The 21,422-nt window shown below is 36.3% G+C and overlaps 2 protein-coding genes and 1 long non-coding RNA gene across 3 annotated transcripts; 2 read left to right on the forward strand and 1 right to left on the reverse strand.

Moving 5' to 3' along the window:
- The first annotated feature begins 170 nt into the window (after window positions 1-170).
- LOC131011185 (uncharacterized methyltransferase At1g78140, chloroplastic-like) lies at window positions 171-3,791 on the forward strand. The gene is made up of 8 exons (XM_057938983.1): window positions 171-658; window positions 1,041-1,144; window positions 1,300-1,440; window positions 1,940-2,024; window positions 2,338-2,531; window positions 2,634-2,745; window positions 3,124-3,231; window positions 3,334-3,791. The coding sequence occupies exons 1-8, from the start codon at window positions 452-454 to the stop codon at window positions 3,472-3,474; spliced, it is 1,092 nt and encodes a 363-aa protein (XP_057794966.1). The 5' UTR covers window positions 171-451; the 3' UTR covers window positions 3,475-3,791.
- A 3,762-nt stretch (window positions 3,792-7,553) lies between these two features.
- Window positions 7,554-8,391, forward strand: LOC131011170 (uncharacterized). Its single transcript, XR_009096773.1, has 2 exons — window positions 7,554-7,763; window positions 7,910-8,391. It is a non-coding gene; the product is annotated as an uncharacterized LOC131011170 (long non-coding RNA).
- An 8,750-nt stretch (window positions 8,392-17,141) lies between these two features.
- On the reverse strand, window positions 17,142-18,635 carry LOC131009683 (uncharacterized). The gene has a single exon (XM_057937095.1). It carries the CDS (start codon window positions 18,633-18,635, stop codon window positions 17,142-17,144), a length of 1,494 nt encoding a protein of 497 aa, XP_057793078.1.
- Window positions 18,636-21,422: the final 2,787 nt, after the last annotated feature.

Genomic DNA, 21,422 nt, shown 5'->3' on the forward strand with positions numbered 1-21,422 from the left:
TCTAGATTTTTTGTATGGGATAAGTTAGTTCGTGTATACTTCTTTTTTAGAAAGGACAAAAAATGAAATGTATAATTGTCAATCTGTACGTACAAATACAATATCGAAAAGTTAGGAGGATTGGGGTTTCTGAGGTTTAAATTTAATTACTTTTGATTTTTATTTATTTTTGTTTAATCCAACGTTTCAGCCACAGTTTTTGTGCCTTCCGTAATATCTGCAGAATACCTAACGAAACAAACGACAAAAAGACACGCACACACAAACACCACTGTTCCAATCACTCAAATTTTGGGCGACCATTGAAACACGTCAGTCGCAATATTTTTGGCGCAATTGATGTGCATTTTTAATTTGTTACGAGTATACTACTATATATGTCAGTTATGTATACTAGTACTAGCAGAATTGTAACTGCCGGTTATTGGGAGCTGAAAATTTCTCGGGAGTTATGGAGAAATTGATGGCGAGAGAGGCAGCGGGCGTCGATATACTGTCAGCATCAGCTTCATTGCTGCCGAGTCCACTCAATTTCAACCCGGTGCGATGCTGTTTTCATGTCGTCAAGTCGTCTCCTTTCATTCCCGCGAGAATTCGCGCCCGGCTTTTCACCTATAAAGTGCCAGCTTCTTCGGCTACAGCTGTTGAAACCAAGCCCGTACATCTCCCTCTCTCTCTCTCTATGTGTGTGTGTGTTTGCAATTGGAATTACGGGTCTTATGAAGAGAACAAAACTGTTGCTGTTTTATTTGAAAACAAAAAGGCGATTAGGTCGAGTGATTTGTTTTTGTTCTGCGACACCTGATTGATGATTATATCGCTGACTTAATCATTTGGAATTTCGAAAATTTGCTTATTTAGGAAGCCAGTTTGTATAAAGGTTTCAAATGCTGCATTCCCATACACTCTAAGAGGATGTGAAAATTGAGCTGAAATCTGCATTATTACTTGGTTTTCTTGAGAAAACAAAATTTGAAAAGGGTATAATATAGAATAACTTGCTTCTGCTTCCGATAACTTGGCTGCGGCTGTTGTATTAGGACCCTGTAATTGATGAATCCAGTTTGAAGATTCGCAAAGAAATTCTAGCTTGTCCCATTTGCTATGAGAGGGTTTCTTGGAATGGAGGAGCCGATCTATCTTTGTGAGTGATTTATTTGAGTATCTTCTGCATTGGCCATTTATTATAGTATTTTCTATGATGATGATGATGATGATGATTGATTTCACTCCATTAAGGTAGTTTTACATCCTTATTTACATAAATAAGTATTCATTTCGGGTAGGTGTATTTTGCAGGGAAGCTGTAGCTCGTTCAACTCTGGTGTGCGGCTGCTGCAGGAAGTCCTACACCGGCAAGGATTCTCATCTTGATCTGACAGTTACTGGTGGTAACAGGGTGTATGGTGAACCTGTGGTTGCCTCTACTGAGCTTTTCAGGTAGAATGTTTGTAACAATCATATTGGCACGTTGTTGTTGTGCTGCCTCTACTGTTTTGCCAATTGAAAAACATTCAGAGCTAACAAAGTACCAATCTATTAGCAAAATAATCCAGTAACTAATGGGCTTATTGCTGTTTAGCCCCAGTCATTCCTTGTGAGAGTCGAAGAAATAATTCCAGCTTACTTGAAGTGATAAATGCCTTCTTTATTTTGGCTCTTATCTGTGTCTAATGATAAAAAACTGGGTTGACTTTAGGTGAGAGTAATGTGGTGTCTTCACAATTATAGTTTGATAGTATCTAGTTGATATATTGGAAAAAAAGGTTCGCTCACGAATTAATCTCTTTTTATACTTGTCGTTTGAAAATATTACCTGTTAAGGACCTCTTTTCTCAGAGTGCTGCAATATACATCAAGTCACACGCATATAAATGTGAAATTCTCAAAACAAATATTCTTGTGCCTGCTAACTTGATTTAGGTGTTTGTTGATATAGGTTTCCTTTAGTATCATTCCTTTATGAACGAGGTTGGCGGCAAAGTTTTTCAGTTTGGGGAGGTTTTCCTGGCCCGGAACAGGAGGTAACAATTGCTAGATATTTTGTTGGATTTGTTGTCAGTCTGTTGCCTCGTCATATCCATGCTAGTGATTGTATTTTGCTGTATCAAGAATTTGACCTTTAAAATCCTAAAAGTAAGATTTGCCATAAACTAACTGTCATTTAAGTAGATTTTCTTGGCCCTTTATGTGCGTAGTTACCTATTGCATTACTGCTATTGAACTTACTGGGTGACCGGAATTCATAATACTATATAGTTTTTGTTTTACTACTGATTTAAAGTATATCCACCCTGATTGTATCGTGAGCTTATTACCTGATGGCACTGGATGCAGTTTGAATTAATAAAGGATTACCTCCAACCAGTCTTAGGGGGGAATATTGTTGATGCAAGTTGCGGAAGTGGAATGTTTTCACGACTTTTTGCCAAAAGTGGACTATTTTCCCTTGTCGTTGCTTTGGACTACTCTGAGGCTATGTTACGTCAGTGTTATGACTTCATTAAGCAGGAGGATAACTTCCCCGAAGAGTACGTTTTTCACGAAAAGTATTTTTCATTCCTTTGGCAAGTTCCTATGTATACAATGTGACAATATAATTGCAATTCTCTCTAAGTATCTTCCTTCTACAGGAAACTGATTCTCGTTAGAGCTGATATCTCGAGGCTTCCATTTGCATCGGGTAGTATGGATGCTGTTCATGCTGGTGCTGCTTTGCACTGCTGGCCTTCACCATCTGCAGCAGTGAGCATACTTGAACTTTATATATTAATTCCGTAGTCCAAGTTTTCATCATTATTGTTGACTTGCACATTGTCGAAACAGAGCAGAGGTTCAGCAAAGAGATTGCTAAAAGCTTAAACCTCACCCCTTCTTGCATTTGGCTTTTTTTTCCTGTGTAATTTTATGTGCTGTTATAGATGGGGAATGCCCGTTAATCCCACTCTGTAACTACTCTATATTAAATTTTACCAAAATATCCACAAAGGTTGAATTTTGACTAATGTTTGCAACTTTTAGTTGAAGGGACAACTTAAATGAGGTGGGGTGTAATATGAGATTTGCTTGTGATGCTCAAATTTGTACATCTGCTGTTAGTGACTTCTTTTTCACCGTTACTAGGTAGCAGAAATAAGTCGTGTGCTGAAACCCGGAGGCATGTTCGTTGCTACAACTTACATCATGGATGGCCTCCTCTCGTACTTCCCACTAAGCAGACCTCTACGTCAGGTATGGCCAAGCAAATTGTTTTATAGATGTTGAGGGAGAAGCATGATGCAAGGAAATGGGATACATTGTGTTAATTACTATGTATCTGCACATATTATGTAGGGCGTGGCGCAGATCTCGGGCAGCCATGTGTTTTTATCCGAGAAGGAACTTGAAGATCTGTGCGCATCTTGTGGGCTTGTCAACTTCACATGCACGAGAAATAGGCTCTTCGTGATGATTACAGCCACGAAACCTGTATAGATCTGCCCAGGTTTGTAGATTTCATACAAACATTCGACATCAAATTCTTTCGAGGAGAAGAAGAAGAAGAAGAAGAAGATCGTTGTCGGACGATGATTCATCGATTGATTTTAGAGTTGAAGAAGCCAGTCAGTGTAAGCTGCGCATATTATTTATGGAGTTGAATCGTCAGATAATTTATATGTTATTTGCTGACTTGAAACGTTATATTTCCAGTTGTAAGCTTTTTAATTCGTTATTTTATTTTCTGATAAATGATGCAAGGCATCTTCATTCGAGAAGTTATTTTATACAATATACACTTGAATTCATTTGAATCACTCTCTTTATATATATATACCATAAATATATTATTTCATTCTCAATTAAATTACTACATGAATCATCCATCCCATTTTATACAAAATTTTACAAATATTTAAACACCAAAAAATAATGTAAGTTATACACTTCGAGAGATTAGAATGACTTGAGGCCTTATTACGCGATAATTGTGGGCGTGCTATCAAAATGTTAATGTACTAACAGGGAAATTATATTATCTTTAAAAAAAACAGGGAAATCATATTAAATTAATAGGTTATTATTAAAAAATAGCTCAGATTTTGACTATGTGCTTAATTTTCAGCTAGAATATACAAAAATTATAAATGTAAGATATCAGCTCCAGAAATAACAAATCAGCAACACAAGGAAAGATACAAAATCAAACAAGATTGCAAAATCAAGCAATCAACACCAAGAACTTGAACTGAAAAATAAAGACTCGAGCAATTACGTGGTTCAGTCTCAAAGAGACTTACATCCACGGAGGGTCAACAAGAATTTTTATTATCCAATCAAGAAGATTACAATCACAATACAGCAAGAATTCCTTGAGCAGAATATAGAAGAAACAGCAAACTTCTATCTCAATCACCTCTCAATTTTACCTCTCTCTCTCTTGTGTTGTATTCGGTTACTAGGGATGGCAATGGACCCGATCTGGACCGGATCCTGTTTGGTCCAGATCCAGATCCATGTTTTTTAACTTAGATCCAGAACCGGTCCAGATCCATTGGATCCAAAAAAATGGGATCTAGACCCAGATCCATTAGATCCACAGGGTCTCGAGTCCAGACCCAAATCCATATTATTTTCTTTTCTAAAATAATTGTGACTAAAATTAACATTTCGAATAAGCAATACTTAAATATATTTCCTACATCAAATTACATTTAACTATCTTCTAATTGTCAATTGTAAGATCAGCTTGTTTACTTCCATGATTACTAGTTTACAACTCTCTCCTCCCCATGTCAGGATAGGTTTACTCCAGCCACAAGTGCTAAATTGCATAAACATGTTTCGTGCCTAGTTTCACTTGCAATTAGAACTATCAATTTATTTGTATATATATATTGTTTTTCATGAAATAAATACATTTTACTTATCAAAAACATAAACAAGAAAAGAAAAAAAATATAAAAATGAGCTTAAAAAAATATAAAAATGAGCTTAGCGTTGGAGAATTAAAAATATTACATATTATTAAAAATAAAAATATTATATATTTAAATATAACCGGGTCCATGGACCGGATCTGGACCGGATCTGGGTTTTATATCAACTACTCCAGATTCGGATCCGATTTTTTAGAGAGTGGTCCAGATCCGGTCCAGATCCGCCGGGTCCAAATTTTGCAAGGTCCAAATCCGAAAAAAAGGGTCTGGATCCGCGGATCTGGACCGGGTCTCGGATCCATTGCCATCCCTGTCGGTTACAATGAGAAAACAATCACCTAAACTAATCTCCTATCATCAGCTAATATACATGAGAAAGAAGATGAATCATAGCCGTTCATAGAGGACAGGAGATCTGAGCAAAGATGCAGCTGCACATTAGATAACAGATTTCATAACATCTGTTACTTTTGCACTTTAGTCCCTCTCTGAAGTTGCTACTTAGTCCTTCAGCTTATAGGTCTTCTCAGTCACACACCCACAATAAATATAATTTGAATGTATCTCTGTTGCTCTATTTATATCTCGAGTCAAATTTTCGGCCAACTGAGAGGTGACGTGGCCTACCGAAAATTAACTTGATAATTAAATAAATAATAAAAAAATCATCAAATTTTGTATCACCACATCAGCTCCTAAACATCAGCATTTCACTTAGAAGTTCAAATATTAATTGGATGTAAAATTTGACATTTGGGAGCTAACATGGAGATAAAAAAAAATCTAATGTATTTTTTTTTTAAATTGCCAAAATTGCTTGTGATTTTAAGCATCATTGATAAATTCTATAATTTTTGTTAATTCAAATTGCCAAGTCAGTTTTTGGGCTATTTTTTTAACAGTAACTCTGAATTAATCAAGCAAATAATCAACAGTTATGAGAGCCGTTTTAAGTCAGCAAATGATCAATTGCATTAAAGAAACGAAAGAAACTGTTTCCCACCCAATTGAATCTAATCATCAAAGTGAAAGAAAAATAAAATAAAATAAAATAAAATAAAAATAGCGGGAAGATGAAAAAACAAAACCAAGAAGAAAAGAAGAAAGGAGTATAAACTTTTAAAATTAAATAATTGGAAAGAAATAAAAAAAAAAGAGCTCTTCGAATCTAGAAGGGTCGGGAATAGGTCGTGTCCAAACAAGTGGGAGCCCAAAGTTTTGATTAATAATTGAATGCCGTAGCAACAAATCAACAATTGACAAACTTTTATTTTCACTAATATGAAAAAGTTAATTAATGATTAATTGCAAAGTACTGACCTCATGGACCCTACTCCAAGTCTCTAATACCAACTTGTTAATCTATCATATAATATTATTTTATAAATGCATATTATATGTATATATATATATATATATACTCACACATAACTTACATATGTATGCACTTCATATTATTATTACTAATATATACTCAAGTTAATAAATAATTGTCGGAAACATAATTTAAAATTTTCATTTTCATAGGTATTACTTTATTTGCTATGAGATATACATATAATAATCGGTATGACCTTTTTCTAATAATAATTATAGCTATTGTTACTAAAATTACATAGAAACATATATAATTATTATTTTAGTGTATAGTGATCGTGTATGTGCACATGCACATGCACGTGCGTTTTTGTGAGTGTGTGTGCGCGCGCCCGTACGTGTGTTTATGCATACGCGTGCGTGAATTTGTGTAGTTAAGATTATATACTAATTTATAGGAGTAATTGATGTGTGTGCATAACTATTTTCACGAGTTTTTTCCCTCAAACAAAAACTATTTTCACGAGTTTTCAATTTTCATGTCTAAGGCATTTAATCTTTCGGGACCATGATAGGTGGAAGTCAAGTGGTGAATTTGACTTAGAATTAAGGCGTTTGGCTGGCTGAGGTTATAAGTAGTACTGTTTGTAAAATAAGCCCTTAAAAAGTTTAAAATTATAAAAATAAATTCTAAGAGTTTATAAACTTCTCAAAAAAATTTATTAATTTTAATTTATTTTTCATTATTTTATAAACAACATTCATTTTATAAAAATAAATTAATTATGATCACTACAAAAAATCCAAGGATTACCGACGGCAGAATGCCGTCGGTAATAAAGAACGACCGCCGGTAAAATATGTTACCGGCGGCGGCTCCGTCGGCAACGTGCCGCCGCTAATGGGCTCATCGGTAACGACATTACCGACGACGATCGACCGCCGCCGACAATTAACGGCGGCACAGCAGCCGGAATTTACCGACGTTGATCGGCGGAGAATTGCCGGAACATTACCGACGGCAGCTGCCGTCGCTAATTAGCGGCGGCATCAACCATTAAATATACCAACATAAATGGATAAGATTGGTTCTACGTTCTTACGATAAGAATGGTTTTTATTTGAACCCTTCTCTCTCTCTCTCTCTCTATATATATATATATATATATATATATATATTGGGTGATTCTATTCATAACCCTCATTTTACTCTTTGTAGCCTCTTATTTAAAATAATAATAAATAATTAATATAAATTTACAATTATACCCTATAATTCCTAAATCGCATATATCTAGTAATTTCAATATCTGGTGAAATATTATAAAGAATTCCAATTTGATTTGATTGTCTTCGTGTTTTATTAAGAACTTCTTGGTTGCGGAATCATTGTCGACAAGAAATTAAGTCGACTCATTCAGATTCATAAATTCAATCAATCGAATTTGATAGTCCCTTGCTTTCTTTTTTATCTTTTTCTAAACTATTTTTATGTAAATTCTTGATGTAATTGATGGTTCTGTGAACTGGGTATTACTGCTTTATTTTTATTTTTTTTAATTCAGTTTTATCAATTAATTTGTGTGGGTTTGATTCTTGTTAATTTAGGTATTCAATTTTTCTAGGAAGAATTTTTGGAAAGAATTTGAGTGAGCAATGCGTATTTTCTTATCCAGGAAGCATAAGAGGATTTCTGGTGAATCCCAATAGCTGATGTCGCTGATTCATCATTTTGTGGAAATCATTATATATAAATAAAACCTTCATCGGAGAGAGAAAGATGGAGGCAGGGCAAGCGATGAAGAGAATCTCATGCATCAAATTTACTCAACGTCATCCAAAACCCTCAGATGGATGACATCTCCATGAATGATATCAAGAATGATGATCTTGTTACAAAATTCTTCTCAAGGGTGTCATCCGCAGCGTCGGGAGAGAAGGCTTCTGATCAGCCTAAAATAACTCCTGTTTCTGACTCCGCAAGAGAGCTTACCCTGTGGAGGAACGCATTCCAACTGGTAAACTGATTTATATTGAGGCCTTTGTGTGCAAGAAACTCTCATCTAGCGGACAACAAAATACAGTGTATATTCAAGTTTTTGTTTGACCACTATTATAAATTTTCTGAGATACACTTAATCATCTCCTGATTGTCGAATTCACACTGGAAACTCCAATAAAATATGTTTAAATAAAACCTTCATTGACGAATCACCAGAAATTTGGACTAAAAATGAAACTCGAAATTCATCTATTGCATCTGCATTCTGCAAGTTTTTGATTAGGAGGCTATGAGGTATAGCCTATAGCCGCATAGGGTATTACTGTAAATTTATAATTAATTTTTATTAATTTTATATAAAAGGCTACGAGGAGCAAAATGAGGGTTATGAATAGAATCACCCATATATTTTTCCTTTTTCAGTGGGGCAGTTATCGAGTTTGGCCCAATCTGGTTAATTAAATCCATCCAATTAATTATTATCGCGTCTATTGTACATTTATATTAGTATTAAATTGAAACAATATTTGGCGTGCCTTAACTAGTTAACTATAAATACAGTTAAACTAGTCTATGTGTTATTTTTTTTTTTTTTTTTTGATCGGTCAAAGTCATGTTAGATGTTAGTAGTTAGTTCTCCATCCACTCCAAGAAGCACCTTATCTCTCCATTCACCAAACTCCACCTTATATCTCCAATCACCAATTCGTTCCCAAGAGGGATCGAACCCGGGTCACTTCACTTAAGTGAGGACCCGGTGGCCAGTGGGCTAAGCCCCCTGGTTAGTCTATGTGTTATTAAGCGAGGAAACAAGATTATGAGATCCTCTAATTTAATAGATTCCTTCAAAGAGGATCATCATGTCTCCAAAAAGAATTACTACCTTCCACCCTAAAATAAGTTTCTCTTTTTCTCTTTTTTCCTTTTTGGGACGTCCCCCAAATAAGTTCATCTTTCTTTCTTTCTTTCCATTTTTCGACAACTACCCCACCATTAATAATACTTTATTTATTCTTACTTTTCACTTTTTCACCACTCCCAATTCTAATTATAATATATTTTTCTTCACTATCAATACACTTTACCATTTTTCCTCAAAACCCGTGCCGTCTCCAAAGATGAACTTATTTTGGGGACGGAAGGAGTAATTAATAAGCTTGGTGATTTAAAAATGTATGATTGTGAACAATTATTTTATAGGTTCAATGTAATAATTTTCACAATTCTCACAATATTTTTTTAATTTTAACTTCACAATGGATCGTATAAGAACTTTTTGCAATTAATGAATTATGAATTAATTTGGACTATTAATTTTTGTATGGTCTATGGATTCTTATGAAAAGATATATCATTGTAACATATAAAAACTATTACGTACTATATAATTTTTTTTTATTAATTGTATAGATGAAGAAGAATGATTTTGCAAATCTACACTTGCAATGATATTTAGGAGATCCAAACCATATACATATTTCATGAATTTTTTTCTCACGAATTAAGAATACTAAAAATGAGAAAATGGGTCACTTCTAGAAGTTTGAGAATAACTTTTGTGTGGGCAGTAATCTCGTCTACGTGCGGATAGTTTTTTTAGGGGTGGATTGGTACAGTATGCCGAAATTTTTTCGTCATACCGTATACCATACTGTATACCATACCGTAAATTGCGGTATGAGATTTTTCATACCGTTATCGTACCAAACTCTTCGGCATATTGAAGATCGGTATACCAAAAAAATTGGTATGAACTTTTTCATGCCGATGTCGTACCAATAGTGCGGTATACCGTACCAAAGTTCGGTATACCGAAATTATTGGTATATCGTTTTATGTCTAAATTATCAAAATTTTACGGTAAACCGTATATCTGTACATATCGAAATTACATCAAACAAATATAATTATGAAAATAAATTTATAATTTATCATTAATTATATATATATATATATATATATATTTCAATCGATACGGTATATCGATATTCGATATATATATATATATATATATATATATATATATATATATATATATATATATATATATCGGTACAACGTTATACACCGAAATACCGGTATAAACCAAAATAACCGACATATACCGCAGTATCGGTATATCGCGGTATGAGGAAATTGATACCATTATCGTACCGAAAAGTTTCGGTATGATACCATACTGTACCGAAATTTACGGTATACCAAAAATTCGCTATTTTCGGTATTTTTTCGATACGATAGGTGCGGTATACCGATTTTTCGATATTTTGGTTCATCCCTAGTTTCCACCTTTGTGTAGTGTAGAGGTATCATTTTCGTGTGAATTGCTTATTTAATTATATAATAAATACCTCTTATAATTCTAAAAAAATAAAATAATAACCACAACTATCCAATGTAAATTTGTTACGGAGCAAGAGACATACAAATCAAATGAGTGATTATAACTGATTAGTGAAGGATTTACTCCCTCCGTCTCATAGGCTTAGGCTGATTGGAATTTTCACAAAGATTAAGAAAAATCATTGGAAATGAAAATATATAAGTAAGTTTCCTAGTATGCCCATATTTATTATTTAATGATGTATTAAAGTGGGAGTAAATTAAAGAATTAAATAGGGATATAATAGTAAATGAGTAAAAAAATATTACTTTTTATGGAAACAAGCCTATATAAATGGGACATTCAAAAAAGGAAAACAAGCCTAAGCTTATGGGACGGAGGGAGTATTTATATCTACTCTGTATAAAAGCGTGACCAATAAAATTATAGGCGAATTTATAAATGTTATGACATGGTTGGGTTTCTCAAAAATTAGGAATCTTAGGCGTCATTGACAAGGCACACCATGATATTTTTAATAAAACGCCAACCAATAATTAATCATAATTTCGGTGGACTAAGATGCACAAGTGATTATAATTGGAAAGCACATGCCCACTAGCACAAGTGGATCTTTAATTACTTAATTTAATATTATTATTTCAAAACTACTATCATATAGCTTAGCTTTCATCGATCATCATGTACGTTGCCTCAAAATCAACTTGCATCCATCTTAAATATATAAAATAACTTTATCTTAAATAGTTGCATCGAGTCACGAGATAGACATTTATATAGTAAGTTGCCGTATAATAATGACTTATAGTAAAATAAAGGTAAAACTTATTTCGTTTTTTAAGATGGGAAATTTTTTCCATGAAAGTATTAAGAGAGTTTTCAGTTAAATTATATCCTCTTCATTTTATTAAATTTGAAACTTTTTTTTCAACGAAATTATACAGAAGAGTAAGATTATAATATAAACGTGTCTAATCCACGTATTTAATTTAATACAAAGTGATTCTCATACCAAATTTATTGAGACAATTAAAAAATGAAAATAGATCAAGATTAATGGGACAAAAGAGTATATATAAAAGTCCCTTAAATTTTCATATTCTAAAATTAATTTAAATATGAAGGAAATAAATTATTTTTAACACCATAAATCATACTTACACGAGTATTTCAAAAATAAATTATTCCTTTGTTCTTTTTTGTACCACCAAAAAGAGGATAAGAGCATGATTAATTTAATTCAATAGTAAATTAAATACTATGCTATACTTTTTTTTGGACGTTTCACATTTATTTTATTTTTGAAATTACATGAGATATCTGAATATGATCAATTCACTACACGTTGACGGGATTGAACCAAGACCTCTTAAAAAGAAAAGTCTTTGGATGCCTCAAATTTGTCACTAGAGCAAGGCCTCATCAGCGTACGTTTCACATTTATAAGTACATAATATATTAAAACCTTATTTTCTTTTTCTGAAAATTTTCTATATGCATGGGAATCCGTGAGCTCTTTTTCAAAAACATTTTAAGAAATTTTATCACTCTTTTCCTGTATAACTATTTTATCAATGCATAATAAATTACCACTATAATAATTAAAATACACTAATTATATATAATTAAACTCAATTATCTAATTGGGAAAAAATTGGAGAATCGAAGTGCCTAACCCACTAGAGACATTACATCTTCGACCCGTTTGATAAAATGTCTCTAGAATCGTGTCACATTGATCCAATTTGATTTACCGAAGCTAAAGTAATGTATAAAATTGAGAAGAAAGCAACTTTTATTGAAAGTTATTCTGGATTGATGTGAATTGTGAAATCAAAAAAGCACAGCTACCTCTTTTTCTAGCTAATTAATATTCCATGTTGTTTCCCAATCCACTGCAGGGTGCAATTTGAGGAATTAAAAAAGAAAAAGAACATATTCATTTCCCAAGGTCCAATTAAAAATTAAAGATGCTTTATTAATTCGTCAATAATAATGCGACATGATGCTTCCTTTCTAATCTAATTAAAGAACATCGAAAGTGAACAACTTACTTATATTTACTCAATAGTACAGTTTTTTAGATCCTTTGTTAAATTCCTTGTCATTTTTATATTTTAATTGACAGTACAATTATGTTATCAACATATGTATTAAAACAAAGATATATTTAAAACAAAATTGTGATATCTTATGAAGAGTAGTTATTATGCGCGTGTCACAAAAATAAAAGTATTAATGATAAAATATAGTGATATTTGAGAATGTATCAATTTGTGTAAGTAACAAAGATTACTTATATTTTTATATGTGATAAAAATATACAAATGCATGTGTGAATGTAGCTAATTTCGTTACACAAAAAATGTAGCTTAGTAAATTTTATGACACATTTCATGATGTCATTATCAGACAATTTTATTGTAAATCAAAATGAGTCTAAATATATATATATATATTTTTAGGGTGAAAAGGAGGAACTTTCATTAAAGCAAAGTGTTGAAACCAACAGGAAGAGTATCACAAGAAGAAACAGAAAAACGAAGTAAAAGAGCATGCTTAGCAAGACTATCGGCAACATAGTTATCTTTACGTGGAACCCAGCTGATCTCCGAGAGCCGAAGGCGATTCAGTCGACCAAAAATATCCAAAAGTGAATCCCCTATGAAGGATAAATCCTTTTCACGCTTGACAATTCTCCAGAATAGCTGTTGGCAGTCGGTTTCCACGATGACGTCGGAATACCCCTTCTCTTCACAAAGGATAATACCTTCGAGAACTGCTCGGGCTTCTCCCTCCTCAGCCGAAAAGCAGCCAGGGACAAAACCAAATCTGCTGCCCAGAATTTTATCTTCAGCGTCATACATGATAGCTCCAAAACCAATCCCAATTCCTTCACCCACGGCTGCATCGCATTGTATTTTAACTTGATCGGCCCTGCTGCAAAACACACGAGAAGGTTTGGAACAATTAGAAAGAGAGCAAATGGGTCGTCTCCATAAAGCTCGCTGTGAGATCAATAAGCAGTCCGCATGAGAGATCCTCTTCTCCTGGAAAACTAAGATGTTACGAGCAAACCAGGAAGCCCAAACGAGAGTTGCAAAAGAATTGTGAACTTCTTTATCAGGGACTTCCATGATTCTATAGAACCAATCCTTAACGGTACAAATATCCGTTGAGCCAAGGGGTGGCAGCCGGAGTGGGGAAATTTCCCAAAGGAAAGAAACCCATGGGCAGTCACGAAGGGCATGTTCCGTTGTTTCCAACTTTTCCCCACAGCGACGACAGCACGGATCAACAGCAACAGAGCGTGAGATGAGAGCAGTAGCGGTAGGGAGAGCTCCACTTAGGCATTTCCATAGAAAAATTTTCACTTTTGGTATTACCTCCAAACCCCAGATCCAATTCCAAATTTGTTGATCACTGTTAGACGACGAGGCATCGCCTTTGTCCCTGAGAGAACAAGCAAGAAGATAGCCTGATTTAACAGAATATGAACTCCCTTTCCTAAGAGGCCACAGAGGTCTGTCAGGCAGCGCCTCATTCACAGCCAATTGCTCTGAAAACTTCCAAAAATCATTTCTGGGCAGAAGAGTGGAGATTTTCGGCATATCCCAAACAGGAAGATCGTCCATGAAGAGTTCTTCAACAGGTTTTCCTGCCCAAGAGTCAATAACATCCGCTGGTTTGAATTTACCTTTGCCATCCGGGATCCACGCATCTTTACCAATCCTAATTCTCGCTCCATTACCCACACGCCATGCAATTCCATCCACCAAAAGATCACGTCCAGCCAGTAAGCTTTTCCAAACAAAAGAGGGATTATGAGCTTTACCTGCCAAGAGGATATCCGATCGAGGAAAGTAGCGAGCTTTGAGAGATCGAGCCAGAAGAGTATTTCCATTTTGTAAGATACGCCAAGACTGCTTTGCAAGCATCGCCCTGTTAAACAACGAGATATCACGGAACCCTAGACCGCCTTCATTCTTGGGAGTACACAATTTACGCCAACTTCTCCAGTGGATCCTTCGCTCATCATTTTTCTGTCCCCAAAAGAAGCCGGCTGCGATGCTATTGAGGTTTTGGCAAATTTGATCAGGAATGAGGAAACAACTCATAAGAAAAGTTGGGAGGGATTGTAGAATCGACTTAATAAGAACCAATTTTCCAGCACCCGAAAGAAAGCGTCTCTTCCAGTCCTTCGATTTTTTCCGAGTACGATCCACAAGCATCTGAAAAATTTCAACCTTTGATCTTCCCACCGTACTAGGTATGCCCAAATATTTCCCATGATGAGTTTCTCGCCGAACCCCAAGCACTGCTGCAAGATCAGATTTCACAATTTCATTCACACCACCACTAAAGGAAATAGCCGATTTGTCCAAGTTAACCTTCTGTCCAGAAACCACTTCATATTGGAGTAGAATATCCCTCACCTTCTCAATCTCCTTTCTACACGCCCTGCCAAACACAATACAATCATCTGCAAACAACAAATGGCTAATCCGAGGAGCAGTACGACACAAACGAGCACCATGAATGAGTTGGTTGGTCTCCGCTTTTCGAAGCAGGCTGGATAAAGCTTCAGCACAAAAAAGGAAGAGAAAGGGCGATAACGGATCTCCTTGTCTGAGCCCCCGACTAGGGACAAAGGACTCGCCAGGGGAGCCATTCACCAGAACACTAAAAGACACTGAAGAAACGCAGCGCATAATTAAATTCACCACAGAATAATGAAACCCCAACTTACTCATCATAGCCTCTAAAAAACACCATTCAACCCGATCATATGCCTTAGCCATATCCAATTTAAAAGCAAAACAGCCCTTATCTCTAGCTTTATTCATTTTCATCATGTGAAAAATCTCAAACGCAAGAATAGCATTATCAGTGATTTGTCGACCGGGGACAAAAGCAGATTGACTCTCATTAATGATGTCGGGTAAAATCGTCTTAAGCCTATTAGTAATAACTTTAGAAACCAGCTTGTAGACAACATTACAAAGGCTTATGGGACGAAAGTCAGCCAGGGTGGTGCATTTTTTCTTTTTAGGGATAAGACAAATGAAAGTGTTATTAATAGGACCAGGGTCAGCCCCTCGATTAAGAATATTGAGGACCACAGGGATAATGTCAGATTTAACATAAGACCAACAAGAAGAGAAGAAGAGAGCAGGCATACCATCCGGCCCAGGGGCTTTTAGGGGAGGCATCTGTTTCAGAGCGCTAACAATCTCCTCTGCTGAGTAAGGATTGGTGAGAAAGTTGTTCATGTCATCTGTCACAGTGGGCTCAATGGTGCGCAAGATGTCAGCGGGATTCTGAGGAGGGCCGGCCGTAAAGAGTTCTTGAAAGTAGAGTCTGAAAGTGATATCTAGCTCCTCATGTGTCCGAACCAAAGAACCATCCAACCGTTTAATATCCCGAATATGGTTTCTTTTTTTCCTCCCCTCCGCCACCCTGTGAAAGAACCCAGTGTTTCTGTCACCCTCCGCCAACCAGTCCGCGCGAGACCTTTGTTTCCACATGATTTCCTCCTTCTTGAGGAGTCCATCCAACTCATCCTCTACATGTTTCTGCTGATCTTTGGAATCAGAGTCATTAGAGTGTTTTTGAAGATCATCTAACTCTTTCCTAAGATCAGCGCAGCGCTTTCTAACATTACCAAACTCCGCCTTTTCCCAGTTTTTAAGTTCCATTCCCATCGCCTCCATCTTAAGATGAAGGTCCACAGCTGAATCAGTTCGCCCACCCATCTCCCACAGACGGCTGCACAAAGGTTTACATCTTTCATCTTTGAACCACATAGCTTCAAAGCGAAATGGTTTAGGACGAGGCTTCTCTTCCTCTCCAGCACAATCCACAGAGAGCAGTAAAGGGCGATGATCACTGGATTTGCGCAAGAGATGAGTAACCATAAATCCCGGGAAAGTTTCCATCCATGCCTCATTCCCAAAGCAGCGATCTAACCTTTCAAGAATATGATCTTTCCCCTTTTGATTGTTGGTCCAGGTGTAAGGATCCCCTACAAAACCCAAATCTACAAGACCACAAGCGTCAACTGTCGATCGAAAAGTATTAAGGCGCACATCCGGTTTCAAATTGCCCCCTTTTTTTTCAAAGTGGAACAAAGTCTCATTAAAATCGCCTCCACAGAGCCACCTTTCGCCCACTTCCATCAGAAGGGAAGTCATAAGGGTCCAAGTCAGATGATGATCCTCCATCCGGCTCCACCCGTAAATGCCGCAGAAATCCCAAACCGGATCCAAATGGTTGTCAACAGTTGCCAAAATGTGATGCAGAGAGGAAGATTTGATGTCGACTTTTAGCTCTTCCGACCACAACAATCCCAAGCCACCCTTTCTACCAGCACCATCACAATCACAGTCAACCAAGAAATGATTCAGAAACCCAAGCTTCAACAGAACCGGTGTCCAATCAGTTGCAAAAAGTTTAGATTCAATAATGAACACCAAATCGGGCTTCTTTTGTTTGACAAGCCAAACAAGCTGACGAACTGTCGGTTGGTTCCCAAGCCCCCGACAGTTCCAAACCAAGCAATTCATTGTGCTCGGCGGGATTGCTCCAAAGCAATCTCCGCCGTCGTCGCATTTGAAGTGGTGGAATCATCATCCAGGATTGTTCCTTTGAGACGTTTTTGGACCATATCAATCGCTGCATCCCTTGAAGGGGAAGTATTTCCCTCGTTTTCAATCAAGTAGCGTTTCCTGTTTGGTTTAGCTAAAGACTGAACCTTTGGAATTTTTGGAGTTGGGGAACGGTTTAATCTTGACCAAGTTTTAAGGGTAGGTTTTTGGGTATTATTGGCTTGTTGTTTAGGAGGTAGATCGATGTTGAGGAGTTTAGCAATATCAACAGTAGGGATGATTGTTTCAGTTGGAGCGAAGGGGCCTCTGTTTTGAGGAGTGGCTCTGGCTTTCGGTTGGGATTCGGTGGCTGTAGTAAGGGATGTTTGGGTCTTGGAAAAGACTTGGCTGATCTTGGCTTCAGATTTGGTTGGAGGTTTTTGGCCAGTGGGGGCTGGGGAATGTTTCTGGGGGAGGGTGTTATCTTTCTGCATTTTGTGGGAGTGGTTTCTATCAGGGTTCACAGTATCAGCATTTGAGGGCAGGGTCATAGGGTTGGGAAAGTTTGAAAGGTGTGAAGAGGGGTTTGGGGATAGAGGTGATGGGCGTGGTTTGGAGGGATGGACCGGAGGGTGGAAAGGAGCATGGCATTGGAGATCAATCAAAGGGTTTGATTTTCTGGGACGGTCATGATTTTGTTTTGTCGGGCGGAGCCTCTTAAGAGGCGAGGCCTTGAGTATGGGGCCATAGATGATGTCTTCGAATTGCTTGCCACTTTCATCATCTTCCACATTTATATCACAAGCACGACTATGATGTCCCATGACCCCACATTTATAACAGAAAGTTGGGAGATGCTCGTACTTTAAAGGAATCCACAATTGTTTGGCTTCAAGACAGATCGTTAAACCGCGAAGAAGAGGCGTAGTAACATCAAAGTTAACTTTGAATCTAGCAAAACATCCTGCATAATTTGCCCTCTCATCCACCTCCTCAACCACACCAATTTGCTTTCCAATATTGCGTATAATGGAAGGATTCATACACTTTATCGGAAGATTGTATGCTCTTACCCAGAAACTGCTTCTGTTTACTCTTATATCAGATGGCTGCGCTGAATCATCAAGTCCCATCACCGCAAAGAGGTGTCCGTCAAAGTGCCAAGGTTGCCTTTGCAAAACCCATTGCCGATCTTCCAAAGTTGCAAAGGAAAACAGAAAAAGATTCTTCCTCCATTCTTTAGCCTCGAAATTTTTTGAGGTCTTCCACGATTTCCTCATGATTTCCATTAAATGGAATCCATTTGGGGCCTTCGCAGTAATGAGACTGCCCACCAAACAAAACCCGTCTTCCGATTGATTGGCCGTATTCACAATGGTGGAGATATCAATCAAATTCGACTCTCGCTCAGTACGCTCTTCCGGGCCGCTCAACAACTCAGAATCCCGAGACGGACCTCCGCGCTCCATACCTGCACCACCAAGAGAGAAAACAAGAAACAAAATAGAAATCACACAAACCAGAGCCCGAACAGGGGAAAGGGGCGAACCGAAATAGGCACCAAAACCGGACAGAGAAAAGAGAGAAAAGAAGGAAAAGGAAAAAACCAGGCAGCGCAAGGCCGCCGACCGGAGGGGAAGGACCCAACTGGACTCGACGGAGGACGAAGACTCAAGGCTCATATTTGCAATAGCACCAATAGATGGGATTACATCTAATTCTATTTGAATATAATCGAATACATATTCCACTAATTCCAATTGTCTCACTATTCTCTTGTCCCAATTCAATAGGTCACTTTCTAAAATAAAAAATTACTAATATATAACAAATAATTATATATAATTTTTTATTTACATCATATGTTATTATGGACCACAAATTATTATCTCTCTTCTCATCTGAAAAATAATATCTTCATTTCTCTCTCCTTCCTTTTTTGACAAATATATCCTTTAAAAAATTACTTTTTTTTCCTTTTATTATAAATTAATATTTATTTTTTAACATCTATATCAAAACATTGTGACCTATTGAATTGGGACGAAAGAAGTATATATTAATCTGAAAGCCGATATTCTATGCACAACAATTTATTAAATATAGTACTCCCTCCGTCCCACTATAAGTGGCTCAAAATTTTTGGACACCAGAATTAAGGAGAATGTGTAAATTAGTTAGAAATTATAGTGCCTATATTTTTTTAAAAGTTAAAATTTTTCATTTATGGAAACATGTCACTTATAATGGGACGGTCCAAAATAGAATACATGTCACTTTTAGTGAGACAAATAAAGTATTTAATAAGAAAAAAAACGAGGCAATTAAACAAAATTAGTTCACAAGATCGATGCAGGAGTGAACACTTTTTCTCGTAAGAGCTTAACTTTTCTTTTTGTCACAGATTTAACAATATTTAAATAATTTTTAGGTAAGCATCTAATCACTATATTATTTAGGGTTAAACTATGATGCACGGATTTTTCAAAAATTAGCATGTACGGTTAATCGGATTCTTTTAGGGTGCGATTCTCTCGGATTCGCACCCGATTCGCCACGTAGCATATCTTTTAAAACAATTTATAAAAATAAACCGGATTCACAAATTCCATAGGCGAAATTCACGTATCTCGTGTACGAAAAGCCTACACAAGGTTATTTTGATAATTTTATTTTCAGTTATGACTTATATATTGGACTAATAATATTTGAATCATTATATTGTTGCTCAATTAACTTATATAATTGAAAATACTTAACTTTTGGGTAAAATAAAATGTAAATTACATATAATTAATTTAAAAAAATTTAAATTGTATATATTTTATAAGCATTATATATCATAAAATTTTAATAATTAGATGTATCATTGCCGAATCGCACCCTATAATTTTTAAAAACCTGTATCCCCGTACTCGTATCGTATCGCCCCCGCATCCGCACCTCCGTACCTATGCAACATAGGGTTTAAATAGCATATACAATCTCAAGGTTGTCCCGTATTTTTCAATTTCATCCCTCACGAATCGTAAGTGACATGGCAGACCTTATTGTATTTTTTTTTAATTTTTCGTCCACGTTTGCAATGTCCGTTAACCGTCCGTCCAGTAATTATCATTATTTTTTTAATTTCAAACGGGCCCCACTAACTGTTTAAACCCCGGGAGAAGCAAGACGCCTTCAATGCAGAACACCACACCAAAAAGAACCCTTCGACTTCTCATCTTCACCACTTCTTTGCGTTTGAATCTAGTCGGAGTTTGGCGATTTTTTACATGTAATGGCCGGCGAAGATAAAGGAAAACAAAGGTAAGTTAAAAAGTTTCTTTTCCTTGTTTATGTCGAATGTATAGTTTTTATGTGTTTTCGTTGATCATTATGAACAACTCGATATTGAATGGCACAGTGTTTATTATTTTTTCTTGTTTTTTTTATTGTAACAGTATGATTGATGCAAATGAATTCAATTTTCATTTTGGTGTGAATTGGGAGAAGAAGGATAAATGGCTATTCGAAACTTATGATTTGGATAAGGTAGTTGCTTGTTTAGAGGAAATGTCATTTTCTCGTATCCAGAATCAGTTTAGTGAACTAGGGTTTCCAAATCCCAATGGCAAATACATTTGGGATCCTGATAGGGAAGTTGAAGAGGGTTTTTTTTTTTTTTTTTTAAGATGAAGTTTATTGTAAGAGAGTGATTCAATATCTAGATGCCCTTGGTTTTAAGGAAATAGATATGTTCGTTGATGATGAAGAAACACCCTTGCCTACATATTTTACTAGGGCTCAATTGCCAACAGAGAATGAAACCGAAATGGGGAATGGCAGAGAAGTCACTGCTTTAACAGAGGCAAGGGATGTTGAGAGGGCTGATGGTGTTGAGAATGATGGTGGAGCTGAGGTCGATGGTACTGTGAGGGATGAGGGTGTTGGGGTAGAGGGTTCTGAGAGGCCTAAGGGAGTTGTGGCAGAGGGAACTGAGAGGGATGCGGGAGTTAGGGCTTGAGAGAGATGATGGATTTGGGGCAGAGGGTATTGAGAGTAATAGGGGAGAGGGCATGGACATTGGGGTAGATATTAGAGGGGAAGATGAAGATGAACTAGCTGGGGCAGAGGGTATTGACACATGGTATGTAAATCCCATTCGATATGTAAGTGAGGAAGATGAACAAAGTGAGATGGTGATGAAGATGAAGCTTCTGTAGAAGTTCATCCTGAAGATGAAACAACCGAGTAACTTGAAAAGAATTTTAGGA

Source organism: Salvia miltiorrhiza, chromosome 2 (assembly GCF_028751815.1).
Source record: "Salvia miltiorrhiza cultivar Shanhuang (shh) chromosome 2, IMPLAD_Smil_shh, whole genome shotgun sequence".
Taxonomy (NCBI): domain Eukaryota; kingdom Viridiplantae; phylum Streptophyta; class Magnoliopsida; order Lamiales; family Lamiaceae; genus Salvia; species Salvia miltiorrhiza.